Consider the following 18000-nt stretch of genomic DNA (forward strand, 5'->3'; position numbering starts at 1 on the left):
AATTAGGAACTGTGATGCCTTTGTTTTTATTTTATAAGCGATAAGTAAAACCTTTCTTATTATTTTCCTCAATAGATTAGGTTAGAACGCTGATGCTGACATTTTCCCATAGCCGTGAACGCATCTTTTATTTTGCTGCAACAATGTTTTGAATTTGAGTTTCTCTTAGATTTTGGGAAACAACTATGTAATCAAGCAATCGACAAATCTGTAGAACAACTTCTCCACGGCACCTACTTACATTATAAAAATACATGGTATAAATACAATCCTTGAAAGATTGTATCAGCATCTCCTTTCTTCATAAGGTTGAGGTATACAGTGTCCCTAATATATGGGTATGGTTATTTATTTTCGCACACAGGCTGCCTGCCTTTCAGCTGTCTGAACACTTGATGCCTCAAATGATACAGATTTAGCCAAAACTACAAAACAGAAACCACCTACGAAAGAAGCTGTTTGTGCCCTTCCTCACAAGTGCCCCTGTCAATATTATAACCCTCCAGAGATACCTTTATTTTCTTTCATGCCTGATTATGGCTGTTTGGACCACTGGAGTGAAACAAATGCTTTCCTACATGAGGATATTTCAAACAATATGAATAATAGTCAAGTATGAAGTACTTATCTAAAAAAAAGTTAATATTGTAAAATAAATAATAATAATGTGCATAATTATAAATAACAATTGGAGCTGTAAGTTTACAGTGATATACAGTGTACAATGATATATAGTTATCTTATGCTACCTCATGATTCCATCTCTGTCTTATGCCATGAATGCAGCAACATTGTTTCAAGATGTGCCTGCAAATATATTTCACCTATTAACAGCATTGTCAAAACAGCAGTTAATGAAATAATAACAATGGAGTATGAAAACAACTCTTTGACAGTTTTATAAACTCATACAAGAGGATTTGAGGAGAACTGGTTCACTCACCTCTGTTTCTATGAGATAAATATGACAGATTGAAGTCCAAGCTATAAAACATTCTGTAAGGTCAGACATCACAATTGCCACAAAAAAAGAAAACACCACCAAGTAAACAACAACCTATGAATCGGTCTGTCAGTATTACCATCATAAACATTAGGCAGTGGTCAGAGGTTCTCAAAAAACTACAAAGCATTGATGTCAGCTGATCCCTTTGCTGACACTTGAGACAAACTGTACAGTACTGGACATCTCAGGTTTAATCACAACTACTTCCCTCACTGGGAAGTAATGGCACTGAGATGTCATATGTTACATATCAGTCATAAATCATGTAGGTCAGGCAGATTTGTTAGCGAAGCTGGAAAGAATGTTTTCCAGATAAGTGCCTGTTGATTTCTGAAGAAACGCTGCTTTGAAGACACAAACACATAAACAGACATAGGCAACTGCAGCCGCACATGCGCACAGCTAAAGCCAGCAGCTGAACCTTGTGTCAAAACACAGAGGGAAATCAGCAGCAGGCAGTGCTACACATCTCTCCTCGATTTCAGCTTTACCTCTATTTTTCGGAAAGTATTTGTCGACACGAAGTGTTTTTCATATACGTCCGCATACCATGACCGAACAATCAGCATTACTTCTTCGAAAACAACTGGCAGGTAATATGAATGCAGAATTGTAAGCAAATATTGTCAAATAATGGCCACCTACCTAGCAGCTAACGTTAGCTATTTTTTAGCTACGCAAAGCTATGTTTACGCCATAGGAGTAAGCTCAGAAAGCTAACCGGGCAACATAATGGGTTCCTTTATCACTGCGGTCCAGTACGTGGCTAAGCTGCTGTGATTAGCTGATTTCTGGGGGAAACAAAGATACATATTTTTATGTGTACGTGGCTGAAATAACATATAATCTGAACCAGCAAGTGAATCGCATCGCTAACCTTGCTAACGGGCTAGCAAGTTCGACATTAGTTAGCTGACGGAACAAAGGAATAATCAATCCAGGGACTCATCTGCTCTGATGACTTTAGCTTTGCTAATTATAGCTGTATAAATTCTGAGCCTTTCATAGACAAATATTCTACTGTATCAGTTGATTACATTCGCAAACTCACCACCCTGCATTATAAAATAATACCTAACGTTTCTGATGTCAAATCGGGGCTCAGTGTGTAACGCTGCTTAGTTTTAGCGGCTTTTATTAAGGATGCGCATCTCAGTGTTCAAGACCTCAGTGCTGAAAGTCATATTTTTGTCCTGTCGGCTCATCACCAATATTAATACTGGTGGTGGCAGTGATGTGTCATTTCTTATTAATGCCAAACACATGGACCTCGACACTGAGATACCAATGCCCTGATGTACAGTGTGGTCTGCAGCTGACTGACAGTCCAGTTCTGACTCTGGATGTCTGTCTCCCGAGTCGGTCAAATAAATGAACGGGCAGTTTTTAAAAAAACGGATGTTTTTAATATATTCATTAATCATTTATCATACTTGGGGTTTTTTTTTTTTTTTTAACTTGTCATGATTGTTGCTGACACTCATATCAGATATTGTTAAACTCATAAATCAATACATTTTGAGTCAACATCTTCATATGAATGATGGGCAAGTATTTAGTTTTTAACTATGGTGGTGTTAGACAGTAATTAATTTTAACAAGCAGTGGGTGGTCTGTAATTTTTCATTAAAAAAATGCAAAAGTTAAATAAGGTCAGAAAACAAGTGCAGCCTTTAAGATTAGGACAGTATTATGAGAGTCTTCAGTCCAGACAAGGTATGGATTTATCAGGAAAGCTGATCTCAGTTCAGTATTTTTCCCAGCTGTACACTGTAGCCAGAATGTCCTGTTTTGATAAAGTTAGACCTCCAGTATTCAAGGTTTTCCTGTGGTGCTGAAATGACATCAACCCTCCACCACTGCATCCACTGATTTTAAAAAACATAAGAGGCTAATATCCCACTCTGCGACTGATTTAGCATCTTACACTGATTGTACAACATGCTAATTTTGGTTTCTGTGTGTGTGTGGGGATGTGAATCACTGGCTTTACAGTGCTCAGATCAATTCAGTTCTTCAAGTTGGTGATTCACTTCAACAGTAATTATTATTTTTGGAAACCACGATTTGCTTCAGTAAATGTTAGCCAAACTTTATATTCACTGAATGAACATTCTTACATGGAGAGACAAAAAAAGTAATGTTTCCTTCACTTCATTAAACACTGAAAGCTTCCATTGAACTGGGTTGTCATTGTGTTGTTCTCAAATACAGATCACTGGTTAAACAATAGATATATTAGAGGATTACTTATGTTAATGCTGGGACTTGTTCTGAGGCACCTGTTTTACATACCAAAAAATCGATGGTACTAGACTGATTCCCATATCAGAGGTGCTAATACATCCTGTACTACTGACTCTTCTTTCTAATACTAATTTGCTGTGAACACAAACTCAGCATTTCATGCAGCTGCTTCACAGTAAAGTTTGTATCGGGAGCAGTTAACAAGAGAGAAAAACAGCCACTTTATATTTACCTATTCCTGTCATAATACATGGTTCAGTAATGTCAGTGACTTCAGTGTAGACTCATTGTAGCTGCACTGCGTTTTCATAATCCTCTGAAAATGTTTACTGTGCAGCAGCTGTGTGTGTTTTTCTGGTGTTGCAATCTGTTTTAAAATCTGATCAAATCCCAGTTCTGTGTTTATGTTTCTTTTTAACCTGAACTTGTAGTTGGTAGTCTTTATTGACATGGAAAACAACACAGCCTTGTCTTACACTTTGCCAAGTAAATTTTTTTGTATTGAATTGAGGTTGAGTTTTGGTTCTGAAGCCATGTACTGACATTCACCAAATCCTGGATTACGGTTATATATCGTGTGTGCTAATTTGTCAAATTAATTTCTCAGTTTACCAGTGAGTTTATGAGATTATTAGCTATCACAATTTTACTCACTGTCCCTCCTTTTTCAACGTAGAGATTTTCAACATTACAAGGAGCAACTCTGGATGTTGGCTTCTCTGCCATATACCCTGTAAACTCTATCTAATTACTAGTTACTTGATCACACATGCAGGCCTGTCACCTTTGCGATATTACCACATTTCTGTTTCATTTCCAGTTCATTGTATTAAAAAGAGCCGGTGGAGCAGTGGTTCACACTGTGGCTTCACAGAAAGAAGGTTCCAGGTTGAACCTGCCTGCTGGCCGGGGCCTCTCTGTGTGGAGGCTGTGATTGACTGGTGTATACGCTGCCTCTCAGCCACTGTCAGCTGGGATCTGCTCCAGCCCCAGCGCAGCCCTCAAGGTTAAGTGGGTGTAGCAAATGAATGGGTGGATGCATGAATGTATTAAAACTACTGTATTCCTCTTTTCCCAGAGCTCAACAAGAATCCCGTCGAGGGTTTTTCAGCTGGTCTGATAGATGATGATGACATATACAAATGGGAAGTTGTGATCATTGGTCCACAAGATACCCTTTTGTAAGTGAAAAAATATTTGGATGGTAATATCATTGGATCCTTAAATATATATTGCTTAATGTTATAGTTTCTCATTTGTCCTTACTCTGTTCTTTGTCTGTATTACAGTGAAGGAGGGTTTTTCAAAGCATACCTAACCTTTCCCTATGATTATCCACTACGGCCTCCAAAGATGAAGTTCATCACTGAAATCTGGCACCCAAACGGTAAACACATTCAGCATTCTCTCTGATGTTTGTTTACCTCAAATCTATTCATTCTATTCAGTCAATCTTTTTTTAATTTTGAAGATTTTTTTTTTTTGATTGTGCAACAGTGTAATCCTGACTCTGAGTTTAATTCTAATGAAAGCCATTGTCAGATTATACTGGTTGTTCAATTCATGTTCCCATTCTTCACAGTTGCAAAGAATGGGGACGTTTGCATCTCAATTCTGCACGAGCCAGGAGAAGATAAGTTTGGTTATGAAAAGCCTGAGGAGCGCTGGCTTCCAATCCACACAGTAGAGACAATCATGATTAGTGTTATCTCCATGCTGGCAGACCCCAACAGTGATTCACCAGCTAATGTGGATGCTGCGGTGAGTTACATTACTTATCCCATTCCCCTGAGATTAGAAATCCCCTTCTCATTCTTGTAATCTTGGCAGTTCAAGTATATTAACGGCATGTCATTAAAAGAGTGTGATATTGCTCCCGCAGAAAGAATGGAGGGAGGACCCTAACGGTGAATTCAAGAGGAAGGTGGCCCGCTGTGTAAGAAAAAGTCAAGAGATGGCATTTGATTAGGAGTCAATTGTAAATTCCAGGGTAAGTAAACTGACGTGTTATGGCGGAGACTCGTGTGAAACCTTGCTTCTGGAAGTGAGAGTAATTAAGATGGTTTTGTTTGTTTGTTTCAGTTAAAGGAAATGCCTTCAGAGGGAAAATTTCAGCAAAAGGCTTTTGCACCCCTTGTTTTGCCAGTCAAAGGAATTGGTTGGCTCCAACCACCTTCCTTTGAACGGTTGTCATTTTCCGCAAGATGAGCCAATTTGAGAACCCTACCAGCGAAATTAACCTGTTTCCTACCTGGAATTGTATATTTAATTTTATTTATTTTGAAAAATTAATGATGTAAGATATGTCACTACTGTAAATTAACTTGCTTTTTTATCTGCTGCTGAACAGTTTCTACTTTATACCAGGTTTCTTATGCAATTTAGTGGTCAAGATTGTGTAAATCAAAACGAAAGCCCGTTACCATTAGGTCATCACTTGTCCTCCCTGCTGCACATTTACCACCAGATTAACGTCGGCCCAGCAAATCTCTGTCAGTAGATGTGATTATTTTCAACTCTGTCATTGAATCACTGTTGCCTTTTGTTGGCTTCACTTCCTCACAGTTTGCTTGTTGTTTAGAGGAACAGGTTGAGAACTTTTAGCGGGACTTTTAAAGAGTTTTCATACTCTGTTTTTCTGAGAAACAGCCTCCTGTTAGCATTTTCTTCTGATGCTAGTGTATGTCCGAGATGTAGAAAACCATGACTCTCAAACCTGCATGATCCACTCAAACACCTCTTGTTATTTGTTATTGCCAGCTGTGGATGTATAAATGGAATGGCTTACTCAGTGTTTTGAGAGTTACTGTTTTCAAACATAATAACTTGCACTAGCATAGCCAGTGCTAACAGAAGGTTTGTGCCTGCCAGCTTCTCAGGATCAAACTTTATTTAGAGTCTCGATTAGCGATCAGTAAGATGAACCTCGAATATTTCCCACCCTTTCCCCTTAACACGTAACCCTCATCGTCTGTGAAGATGTCTGTTGCTTATCACGTAGTCTAATGTCTTTTCACAACGTCGTAATAAATCATGGACAACCAAAAGCAGTCTGTGAAAACAACCTAAGCTGTGATTATTCCACTTGTGTGGTGGTTAACTGGCATCTGAGCTTACCTCAATTTAAAAGGATAACAAATTTGACAAGTTTTATGGTTGTCTGTGAATCTGTTAACATGGGCGATTTTAGGGGCTCCATAGTAGAATTAGGGTAGGTGTTCTTCCTTTTTTTATTTTTTATTTTTTTGTGACACATTTGGCTTTTGATCCGTGTGTGGGTAAATGATGATGTGTAAGTCACATTCACTCCTGGATTTAGACGCTGAAGACTTTGGGTAGATTGTTGATTAAAGCTCTTTATTTCATCAACATCTTGAGTTCTGATTGGTGCATACTTAGATGTTATTTACCACCTTTGCTTAATCACTGAATTTGGGCTGTAATTGTTGATAGAGACTTGAAGAAAATAACTCACCACTTAGTAAAGTATAAAAATAATTGTTGTGATGGGAAATGAACACAATCCTGCATCTAGGTTTTATTTTGAAAGAATAGTCACAGTTGTGTTCGGGTGGAGTCTGGAAACCATTGGCTTTTGTTCACTTTCACTGATGGTGTTGCTGACTATTAAGCCATGATGACATCTCTTTTTGAATTATGTTATACATGACTGATCTGTGACTGACACTGAAAAACAGCTAACCATCTTTTGGCGCATGCAATCAGGTTTGAGGGAGTTGGGTATGTTTAAATAGGATACCACTGTTAGTACATTCTGGGTGAATGTGATGTGTACAGTTAGTAGATTTCTGTAGACTTGATGATCACACAACTGCTGTTGACATTACCTTTTTAAGTCAGAATTTTCTAACCTACCATGACCTCCTCTGACCGGTGTTCACTGTATTTGCACAGATTCGGTGCGTTTGAAATGTCATTTAGCAATACGCTCTGAAAATGGTGTGTCCAGGTAATCCACCCTAACGCCATTTATTTGTTTTGGGTTTTTTTTTTTTTCCATTTTGTGTCAATGCAATGTATATTGGACATGATGCTCAATAAAGTGTGTAAACACAGTGGCTTGTAATTTTGTTTGTGTTTTACATTTTAGATGAGAACACGCTCTGGGTTCAAGTATATTAGACCTCTGCTCTGTAATTGGAGCCCTGGGAATAGTGTCAGATTTCAGGGCTGGATTCATTTCACACTAATAGGCTCTGCTGGCTGCAACACGTACTTAGCTGATAAAGGTGCTCGCGACCTCTCTGACATATCGACAGGAAATATTGTGATTGTACGTAACCATGAGAAAGCGGGTTACGTTTGTCGAGCACCTGAAAAAAGAAAACCTGTTAAAAAATGGAAGTGGTCACATCTTAATGAGGTAAGACCTGAGAACTAACTGATGGATGAATGTAACTGATGGATTTATTTATTCTTTTTTTTTCAAACAGTGAAATTCTTGGTTTTCAGGTCTGCAGAGTCGAACAACAGATGCACGGATGGTGAGTTAATCGCTCTTTCAAATGCCAACTTGAAATATGAATAAACCTGTTTTTCATTCTTGAATAACTGAAGCTGGATTGTTTGAATGTAAATTCGTCTGCAGGTGCAGGTGTTTGTTTTCTCTTTAAAGACTTAACTGAACCTCTTATTCGCAGTGTAATGACCTCATCTCATTTCCTGTGATGACAGTATTCAGTGTTCAGCTCTTTAACTTAAGTGAAAATAGTAATACCACAATTTTAAATGACTATTATCTAAAGTAAAACAAGTAAAAGTCCTGCATTCAAATTTGTAAATGAAGTTTAAAACAAAATTACTGCAAGAAAAATATACTTGAATTACAAAAAGTACTTTTTGTGCAGAACGACCCTTTTTCAGTTTATAAGTACACAAGATTATCATTGTTATTACAGATACATCAGCCTATAGGCTACATTTTAATGTAGCTACTTGAGCTGGAGCTAATTTCAGGAACTTTACGACTGATTTGTTAATAAATTGAATTTTGGGGGCTGATGATAACTTTTTAATGTAAAATATTAATAACTACCTGTATAGCTGTAAAATAAATATGCATTCAAAAGTACAATATTTTCCTCTGAACTGTAGCACAACACAAAAATAGTCAAGTAGTGTTCAAGCACCTCAAAACTTTACTTAAGTACAGTAATTAATTAATAGCATTTTTTTACATAGTGAAGTCACACACATGAATATAACGCGCAGGTGGATGCACAACCGCTTTTAAAATATTTTATTTCTACCCATACATTTAACAGATGAAATCTGATCTTGGTGCACAAGTCAGTAATGTGTGCTATGATACACTAAAATGAAAACACTTTCCAGTAAAGAGAGTTATTCTTAAAATGTGCAGCATAAATAAAACCACAGATGACCTAAACTGTCAGAATTGAGGCTTTGTTTTGTTACACGTTCCTTTTGTCAGGCCTTGAGTGTTTACCCGGTCAGCAAGTGAGGAAGATGTACAGAGGAACACACATAAATGTGTCTGCAGGTGGCCAGCACATGAAGACTATACACATTCCCAAATCTATGATGTCTGCACCCTTCTTACAGGTAACCATTAGTCATGTCTGGGGCTTTAAGATGGTTTGAATGATATAACTATGGTATGTATGTATATGTAATAACGTTACTGTCCTTTTACCATGTGCAGTCACACCAGTCCTTCTCTCTACCCCAGCACCCTGCCCTTACTGCTGGACAGAGACGCTATCTTTGCAGTATAGCAAATGTTTACAGTACAGAGCACATGAGACGACAGATGAAGCAGCACTACCTCAATGTGCTGCACACGTGTGTTCATTCAGGTGTGTATCTAAATGTCTCAAACATAAACTTTGACCACTGCCATCCATCTCATGTTGTGTTTTGTATCACCTAGGCCAGAATCCCACCTGCAGGAGGAGGTATGGGGATCATCAACATGAAAGTAGCATGTTGACAAAGGATGCAGACAAGGATGAGGAGGCAAGGGCAAAGCCACTAGGGCAGAGGAAAGGCAGCAGCACAGCTAATTCTGATGTCATATTTCCAAAAATAGTCAACAAATGACGGATATGACAGCAAATTGTTTTCCTTTTGTGAAGGTTTTAATAATGTTATAGTGAGAGTTTATGTTGATCTTTGTATCAACGTGTGTTGTTGCAGTTTTTCAAATACTTTTGACTTTTAATGTCCCTAAACAAAGGTGGCATGCAGCTATAGTCTTATAGAGACACCTACACATATTACAAACACTACTGTGTTTACAGTTCTAGTTCTTTTTTGGATGTCTAGTTGTTCTTCATCAGGCTATTAATACAATAATAAATGTTGGATTGTAATATTGGCTATTCTTTTGAGTCATAATGTATATGCACAGTTTCCTTTCCAATGATTTGTTGTTTTAAGAAAGCATTATTCTATGATTTAGTGGGGCTCGTTTGAGGCTATGATCAATACAATTATGTTTAACTGATATCTGAAAATGTAACATGCTTTCCAGCATTCATTTTATTTTTTTTATATTTATTATTGTTCTGCATGCGTGTTAACTATTTTAATAGCTTATTCATATTACTTTTAGTGTGTCTCTTAACATCTGTCCAGGTACCATAGATGAAAAAAAAGCCTTTTGGCTGTTTGTGGTGTATTAATAGCATTATCCACTGTCCCTGTTAAATAAACCAATAAATAAAGACCATTTCTTCAAGGGAATAAAATTATTAAATTTTACATGTGGCTGGGGAGGCGTACCTTCAAGCTAAATTAGCCCGTATATCAAAACCGGTTTTTCTAAGCTAATTAGCACGTGGAGTCTTGCCTCCTATAGCATCTGCCTCGCGCTGTTTGCCCCTGGCCGAGCTCCCGAGTTTAACGAACAGCAAACATGAAGTGTGTCCTCGAAGGAAACGGTGTAAAAGGTAGAAGGTCAAATTTTTTGTTAAAAAATTGAATAATTTAAAAACTAAGTCGTGTATAATTTGTGGCAAATCACGTGAGATTTATGAAAACATTATAAGACGCTGCTCGCTTGGCTAATGTAGCTTAACTTAGCTTCTCACTGGTGATGCTAGCTAAATTATTGCTAATTTACTTTTTCAACACATTTTTGAGACGTTTGAGACACTTTTTTCAGGCAAGGCCCACTGGCACTTCAGCCCCTTTATATTGAACAAAGAGATTTTAAATTTTAATAATACGTGTAAACAGAAATCTTGCTAGCCTTGACCTCCGGTGGCTCCTTGTGTTACAGTATTTGGAAAGGCTGTTCATGCCCTGTCGCGGATTGGAGAGGAGCTGTGGTTGGATCCCATGGCTAAAGGGGTGAGCAGCACCGACTGATAGTTGGATTATCTTCTTGATTTTTCGGTAAATTATTTTATTACTAGGCCCTTCCTCTCTGTCTTTTTTTATTTTTTATTTTTTTAATTAAATGGATGAGGCCTCTTAGGTGTTGGGTCCCTGTCACCACCTTTCTCCCTCTCAGTCAACAGTATCAGCCATCTTCATCTAAACTGAATCCCTCTGTCTTACAGCTGGCACTGAGATCAGTGAACACTGCTCATTCTGCATATACCTGCTTCCTATTCTCGCCACTGTTCTTCCAGCACTACAGCCTGGGCTCAGGATCGGAGCAGGGCAGTGAAACCATCAAATGTAAACTAGTAATGAAGGTAAACGTGTCATATCATTTATTCATTTTGTGCAGAGCTCAAAGTGACGTCCCATCTCACAAATACTAGTGTTTTTGAGGATATAGGAGAGGGTAGTGGTAGGATTAGGACTTAGGGAGTCTAATGAAACCAGAACTGAACAAAGGCACACATTTTTTTTTTCCATTAAAGTGTCTGTTATTACAATGCTAAAACAATGATGAGAGTTTTGTCCAAAATAGATCTCTTTGTTTTTAAGTCTGTGCTACCACTTTTCCGGTGTTTGACTTCCATTGAGCGTAATGTGGAACGATGTCAGATATCAATCAGCACTCCCAGTGACCGAGTCATAATCCAGTTTTTCTGCAGACATGGTAGGTGACATTAGATTTTGTGCCAAATAATGCCAACTAAAAATAGCTGTGGGTAAAGGAAAGAATTAGGATTTCTAGAAACCTGTTTGCTTGTAAAGTGTAAAGCTTTTGCTTTGCTTTTTTTAGTGGACTCCTAGAAACTAATAGAACTTTTTCCTGTAAATGTTGAATTTACTTTCATCAGAATGACCTTTATTATCACTATGCTGCAGAGACTGTATTGCATATTATCAACACTTGGTGGCAGTGTGCTGCAAATATCATGTCTGCCTTTGTGATAGGCATCACCAAGACCCACAACCTCCGCTTCCAGGAAAGTGAGGCTCTGCAGGCAGTGTTTGACTCACACCTCTGTCCCAATGTGCTTAAGGCACCTGCCAGGTTAGCGCCTCAGTATTCTGTTATCAAGTTAGAGCCCGCACATCCTGTTACAAACGCAGCACATAAACTTCAAAGGCACATTTAATTTAATAGATTTAATAGGAACCCTTTTAAGTGTGTGCAGTCTTTGTTATCTTAAGACTTTAAAAATGGATCTTTAACCTCTTCTGTTCATGACAATGGATTTACTGTAAATTAAGGTCTGTGGAGAGAGAATGGGTGTTGACAGTGTTTTGTTCCCTCAGCTAACTCTGTGCAGTCAGATGAATCCCCTGAAATGCACGTCTACCTTCTGATCAGTGCAATTTGGTTTAATCTGCATGACTGACTAGGACATAAACATTAATACCTCCAAGTGTATAGTCTTGGGAAAAGCATCAGTAACACAGCGTTAAAGTGAGGCTCTCTGCTCATTCCTCGTTTGTTTCTGATAGGGTTTGCATTTGTTCTACTCTCTACCTCTGCAGGCTTCTTGGTGACATGGTGATGCTTTTCCCTGTGTCTCAGGAGGAAATCACTCTGTCCATGACACCTCTGAGAGTCAGCCTGAGAAATTACTATGACGGGGGAAATGGTGAGCTAACATTACACTGTGGCTCAGGCCCAGGACAATACTGCGCTGCACCGGCTTTGAGGTTGACAGTTTACAAACCTAACCTGATAATGCAAATACTGCATAATTTTTATTTATTCAGCCACATTAAAACAAACTCTAAAAATGTTGTGCGGAGACACAGTTTGACTTGGATGTGAGACACTGTTTGACTTGGATGTGCTTCTGTCACAGATCATATGAAGATGATGCACACTGAGATGTCCTTACACCCAGACGAGTTTGACTACTTTCAGGTCGGAGTGGACTCGGACATAACCTTCTGTCTGAAGGAGCTGAGGGTAACAGGGTTATTTTGGGGGCTCCCTTTATCCTGTCACATGAGAATATTATGTGTGTGTATCCTTATGTGTGTGTATGCAGAGAGTATGTGTGTGTGACTGGCTCATCAGGAGCAGTTCATGTCCAGCAGGTCATATTTCTGGTCCTGTATTCTGGATACTCAAGTGTCCTGAGGCCTCTGCACCCGGCTCTCTGTATCGCTTTCATGTGAACTTTCCCCTCAGCAGTGTGATTCATCTTTATAGCAAAGATACTGTGACCTAAGTGACGCATGTTATACCACTACACAGAAAAAGTAAAAGTTATGAGTTCCAGAAATTATAGGCTGCACATTACTTGGTTCATTATGAAATGCGTAACGTTCAAGCTAAGCAGGGATGTGTTTGTATTTAAGGGCTGGTTCAACTTAAGTCTCAAACTCTTTATATTTTGAGTAACAGCAAAACATCGGATATTTGAGAAATATGTCATTTTGAGAGAGGTGTGCTCAGTAATCCAAAGCAGTTTGTTACAGTGTGTAAATGACAATACTGTCTTCTGTCTCAGCTTAGAAAACAAATGGTTGGCCATTTGGAAATTTGGATAAACAGTCTTTATGTTAGTCCAGTTAATGAGACTTGACCTGAATTAACACCCACAACTCTTGTCCCTAATGTCTTGGAATGTTTCTTGGACTCCCTGCTGTGAGGCTCCTCATTAGCCAGCCCAGTAGTCTTGTTCTTGTCGGTTTGGGAAAATCGGGTTTGGAAGGATTAGAAACCAGGCTTTAAGTTTTAGTTGACCTCAATTTACTCAGGCATTGTTATTTTTCTTTAGCCCGATCATTGTAAACATGCCACAACAAAACCCTCAAAATGATCAGCTGTAAAAATGTTTTGGTCATGAAATGGAGGCAAACAGGCATGTCACAGTTTTTGCCGGTCAGGTGATACTGTTCTGTTTTTCCAGGGTTTTCTGTCCTTTGCAGAGGCACATTGCCTTCCAGTGTCGATCCACTTCAGTGCTGCAGGAAAGTAAGTGTCTTAGCTTGAGTGGCATTCATCTCTCCAGTTACAGAGACCAACATCAGTCTGTGTACCACAGGCGCTCCAAGCTGAGTGCGTCACTAACACCAGAAAACCTCAGAATGCAGTAAACTGTTGTGTCTGTGTCCGATCAGTCTGATTTATATTACAGTCCCTTTCACCATGTGACCAGTTATGCTGAGGTTTTGAAACACATACTGGTGTTTTTAACAAGAGGTGGAGTCATTAGGTTTCCGTCACTGCCAGATATCTATCAATGTATTACTGATGTTCTTTGCAGGCCTGTGTGTTTCTTTGTGGAGGACATGGTGCTGGAGGCCACTGTGGTGCTGGCTACTCTGATCGACACTGAAAACAGGGGCCCCTCTCAGCCTGTAGATACCCCGGCCCCCATTACACCCAGGTAACAGACACTATGTTGTCTCTAGTCACGCTGCTTTTAGTCCTGTTTGCAATAACTGGGATTTGTTGTACCATCAGCACAGTGGTGCAGATAAGAGTAAGATTTATTTTCTTGTTACTTCGACCAGGCAGCGTCCTTGTCACAGCTGAAGTCTTTGTAGGCCCAGTTTCTCAGATCTATTAGAGAGTATAATTGAATCTTCCCACAGGAGCTCTACCTGAGCTTCTCTCCTGGCCTCAGTCACGGCGGTTTGTCCTCACTGGCTGTTTTTAGCTTCCTAAGAGGGTGCAGTGTTACAGCAACCAGCCTTGTGTCTGTAACAGAGATAAATAGGGCAAGCCCAGGACACGTGGGGTTAGGTTAGAAGCCTGTCAGTGTGACGTCCTGTAATCCCCTCATCTCCGCTATGCTAGCCTGTTTGGCTGCCCTGCCAGTGTCACTGTCCTGCTCTGCTTACTCTCTCCCCCTCACACTCTGTTGTACCGCTCTTTGGGCTCTGGTGGATCTCGTCGCACCAGTCCCAGCTGTACTGTTGAACATCTGGGTCATTTGTAGTTTGGTTTGCCTGTGTGCACTGTTGGGAGTCTGCAGAGACTTCGCTGACCTGATGAGCAGGCAGTTTTTCAGCGCTCCTGTCCCCACGGCTCAGCAACTCAATAACAACCTGCACTCCTTAACTTTTACTTTCTGTTTTGCCATGAATCATCCAGCCTGTTTCTGAATGTATGCGGTGCATTTTTGTTATTCATGGCACGCTCTAAACAAAACTTGCTTGCCTTCTGCCTCAGGGTCTTTTGAAGTATAACTATGAAGCCTGAGGTTGTCTGGAGACTTATAACCAGCTTGCTCTCTTTTCTTCTTCCTCTCTGCACTTCTGGTCTGGTTGCTTCTCTGAGGTTGATGACATGTAGTGTGGTTACATACGTAGGGTTGTTTATGTTCGCTCACATTGTGCTTAAGGCCACTTTAAGTGACAGTTGATGTAGAGCTACAAGCCCTGTTCACAAATGTCTTTATGAAGGTAGATATTCATGATGCTCTCAATATTCCCATGAAATCTGAACATACTACACTATGTTAAAAGCACCACAAAAGTTGGTAATAATGTAAGAATCATCATCCTGGTTGCTTTATGTGACACTTCTATTATCAAGATATTACTCAACACCTCATACACAAACTACAAGTGGTTTGAGCTCTATTCTAATATTAATGTCTCTGTCTTTATGTGAAGTTCTGTAAAAAACAAAACACAATTTCATCCTTGACGGCAACAAAAATATGTTTAAATGTTCCCCAGAAACTGCACCTTTTCCTGTGAGAGTTGTCCAAAAAGATTGCCAGTTTTTTTTTTTTAAGCCTTATAGTCATTAGTGTTGTGTGGAATTTCCTCTCTGGTGTTTATTTACTTCTTTTCACTGCCTCTTAGTTTGCCATTTCATTGCTTTATCGCCATCTCCACTTCCTCCGTCAGACATGCCAGTGTAACCAATACTTCACAGCTCCTCACCAGGCTCAGTGATAATGCTCAGGAGTCAGATGTCACTGAGACACACTGTGGCTTCACTGTGTTGTCTGTATAGGAACAGAATTGTTATTTTCCTTCTATAGAAGGAGACATTGTGCACCACACTTAGCTTGCACATAGTGTTATGACTGTTATTCCCGGTCAGGAACCGATCATTAGCTCCGGATGATAAAATCATCAACAGCTTGCCATGGAGATGAGTGTGTTGTGTGTGTGTGTGTGTGTGTGTGTGTGTGTGTGTGTGTGTGTGTGCTCTCAGGTGTGCAGATGCCACTGCTGCACCTGTGGTGTCATATGAGGCAGACAGCAGTAAGCCACAGGATATTCCTGCTGTGATGGAGCTGATCGCATCCAGCCAGGGCAGCCCTGTAATCAGCCCACCTGCTCTGATGCAGCTCCTGCCTCACGCTGATGAGCTTGACGGACTCAGTGCAACTCCTGCTTCCACTACGGTAACAAGAGCTTCCTGTTGGTTTTTAATTTTCACCTGGATCTCCACATGGCCTCTGTTTGTTCCCTGAGGCTTGCAGGCTCTACAGCCTCAACAGGGCTGGATGGCATTGTGAAGTGCTAGAGGGCCTCTAGTGTTTTACTTGAACCTCTACTGGGAAGTACGCCCAAAGAGCCATAATGTCTCACCATATGAGGTATGACTGAAGTAGACAAGCAAGGTGACACTGGATGTGAGAGATGGGGAGCCTGTGTTCTGTCTCACCATAATGAACTGATCTGTTTTGTTGGAATCGCTGCCAAAGCCTTCTATTATTTTGCTATATCAAGAGATGAATATCATCTTGTCAGACCAGTTTCTGGTGACCTGAAGCAGAACTCATATTTTCTATTACAGCACTGAGCATTTAGTTTAGAACACTAATTCAGCTCAAATCCAAAAGTAATAAAAAATAAATTAAAAGGAAAGTGCAGCTCAGTCCTGAGATAATAAAACCCTGTTTTATATTAACCTGTGTCGTCTATTTCCCTGTAGATCTGCTCTCTCCTGTTCAGGGCCTTGTCTTCAGAGCAGGACAGTGATGGACGTGCTGATAGACCACCTGTTTTGGCATGTTACAGTGACATGGAGGAGGACATGGAAGAAGACTACACAAGAAGTCCTACACTTTGAGAACACAGCTCATCTTGACTTTCTGTGCTGCTGCCAAAAGTAGGAACACAACACTCAGCTGTAGTTAGAAGGATTTGTGATGATCTGAATGAATTTATATTTAGTATACTTTGCTTTTTAAGTAGGTTTTAAGCATTTTCTCCATAGCTCAAATGTTGCTTTGCTTGTTTCAGCTGTTTTCAAAGTGTTAAGTTTCCCCTCAGTGTTTGGTTGGAAATTGAAGAGAATGTATTTAAGATTATTATTTATGAAGGAATTTATCTGTTAATGTGTTTTTTAGCAGTTTTTGTGTGTGTGTGTGTGTGTGTGTGTGTGTGTATGTGTGTGTTGGAAAAAAAAAAAAAGTCTGGTCTGTGAAAACATCAGCTAGAAGATGCCACACCTGATGGTAGTATGTCTGACGTCAGAATGTGGGGCAGTACACACAAATGGTACACGCTGTTCTCAAGCATTATCTTTTTTCAGGTCTGCACAAAAGCCTGAATTCAGAGAGGTAAACACTGTGGGTGCAGAGTTAAATGTGTCGTGTGGAAAAACACATGTAGCCATCAGCTGTGAAGAAAATGCCTGTTGAATGTACTTTTCAATACTGTAACAGATGTAACAGATAGTGTTGTACAAACCAGCTGCAGGTTTATGTTTATATCACAGCCATCAAACACAGCAGGATAATAAATACTATACCCTTTATTTATATATTGTACAGATTTGAAAATGTTTCTTCACAGAGCTTAGATCACAGAGCTTATTTATATATATGTACACACACACACACACACCTGTGTGTGGGTGTGTAGACACATGCTGTTGTTGTAACAAAGTAGAGAAAGATGAAGTCGATGGGAAACGACAGGGAAGAGTGTCAGGGCAGGTATGAGTCAGGAAGCAGGAACCACAGAGCTGACAGTGGTATTAGCATCTGACTGGGAGAATTGCTTTGTAACATTGTTAAGGCTGCTTAGATTGTCCTCAGTGCTGTAATAATTCAAACTCACATTTTGACCATTCACCGCTCTCTCTGCTTTAATCCTCTCTTCCGTGCCTGTTTCAAAATGACACCTGACACTGAAGTCTTCCAGTGTGAACTTGTCAGATGAAGTAGGGAAACAGTCCATTACACAGTGCAGATTGTAAACAGTGATCTGAAGACTCACGGGGAGGATTTTCTAAGCACAGGATGGCTTTATCTCTATTCCTACGCTCCTGACTGAGTGCAGAGAAGCAGATTTCAGGAGAAAAAAGGTTGAACATGCTGTAGGTGAAAAGACCTAGTGTTAAGACAGCAGGGCATGATGGGAAAGCTGTTTTGTCTCTTATGGCTAACTTAACAGTTTCAGGCTTTGTGCTCGGG

The 18000-nt window shown here is 39.7% G+C and overlaps 3 protein-coding genes across 4 annotated transcripts; all 3 read left to right on the forward strand.

Moving 5' to 3' along the window:
* The first annotated feature begins 1426 nt into the window (after positions 1-1426).
* Positions 1427-7340, forward strand: LOC121184815 (ubiquitin-conjugating enzyme E2 G1-like). Its single transcript, XM_041042703.1, has 6 exons — positions 1427-1599; positions 4332-4434; positions 4543-4640; positions 4836-5014; positions 5136-5243; positions 5336-7340. The coding sequence occupies exons 1-5, from the start codon at positions 1557-1559 to the stop codon at positions 5220-5222; spliced, it is 510 nt and encodes a 169-aa protein (XP_040898637.1). The 5' UTR covers positions 1427-1556; the 3' UTR covers positions 5223-5243; positions 5336-7340.
* Positions 7341-7890: 550 nt separating this feature from the next.
* LOC121184877 (protein FAM216A-like) lies at positions 7891-9919 on the forward strand. 2 transcript variants are annotated; one of them, XM_041042789.1, is made up of 3 exons: positions 7891-8839; positions 8940-9093; positions 9168-9919. In XM_041042789.1, the coding sequence occupies exons 1-3, from the start codon at positions 8744-8746 to the stop codon at positions 9335-9337; spliced, it is 420 nt and encodes a 139-aa protein (XP_040898723.1). In that variant the 5' UTR covers positions 7891-8743; the 3' UTR covers positions 9338-9919. The 2 variants fall into 2 exon arrangements, with proteins under 2 accessions (XP_040898723.1, XP_040898724.1); XM_041042790.1 differs by having other exon boundaries at positions 8967-9093.
* A 235-nt stretch (positions 9920-10154) lies between these two features.
* rad9b (RAD9 checkpoint clamp component B) lies at positions 10155-16649 on the forward strand. Its single transcript, XM_041041892.1, has 11 exons — positions 10155-10188; positions 10521-10591; positions 10804-10941; positions 11180-11294; positions 11576-11675; positions 12143-12249; positions 12463-12569; positions 13519-13583; positions 13876-13998; positions 15786-15978; positions 16512-16649. Exons 1-11 carry the CDS (start codon positions 10155-10157, stop codon positions 16647-16649), a joined length of 1191 nt encoding a protein of 396 aa, XP_040897826.1.
* Positions 16650-18000: the final 1351 nt, after the last annotated feature.

Source organism: Toxotes jaculatrix, chromosome 7 (assembly GCF_017976425.1).
Source record: "Toxotes jaculatrix isolate fToxJac2 chromosome 7, fToxJac2.pri, whole genome shotgun sequence".
Classification (NCBI taxonomy): domain Eukaryota; kingdom Metazoa; phylum Chordata; class Actinopteri; family Toxotidae; genus Toxotes; species Toxotes jaculatrix.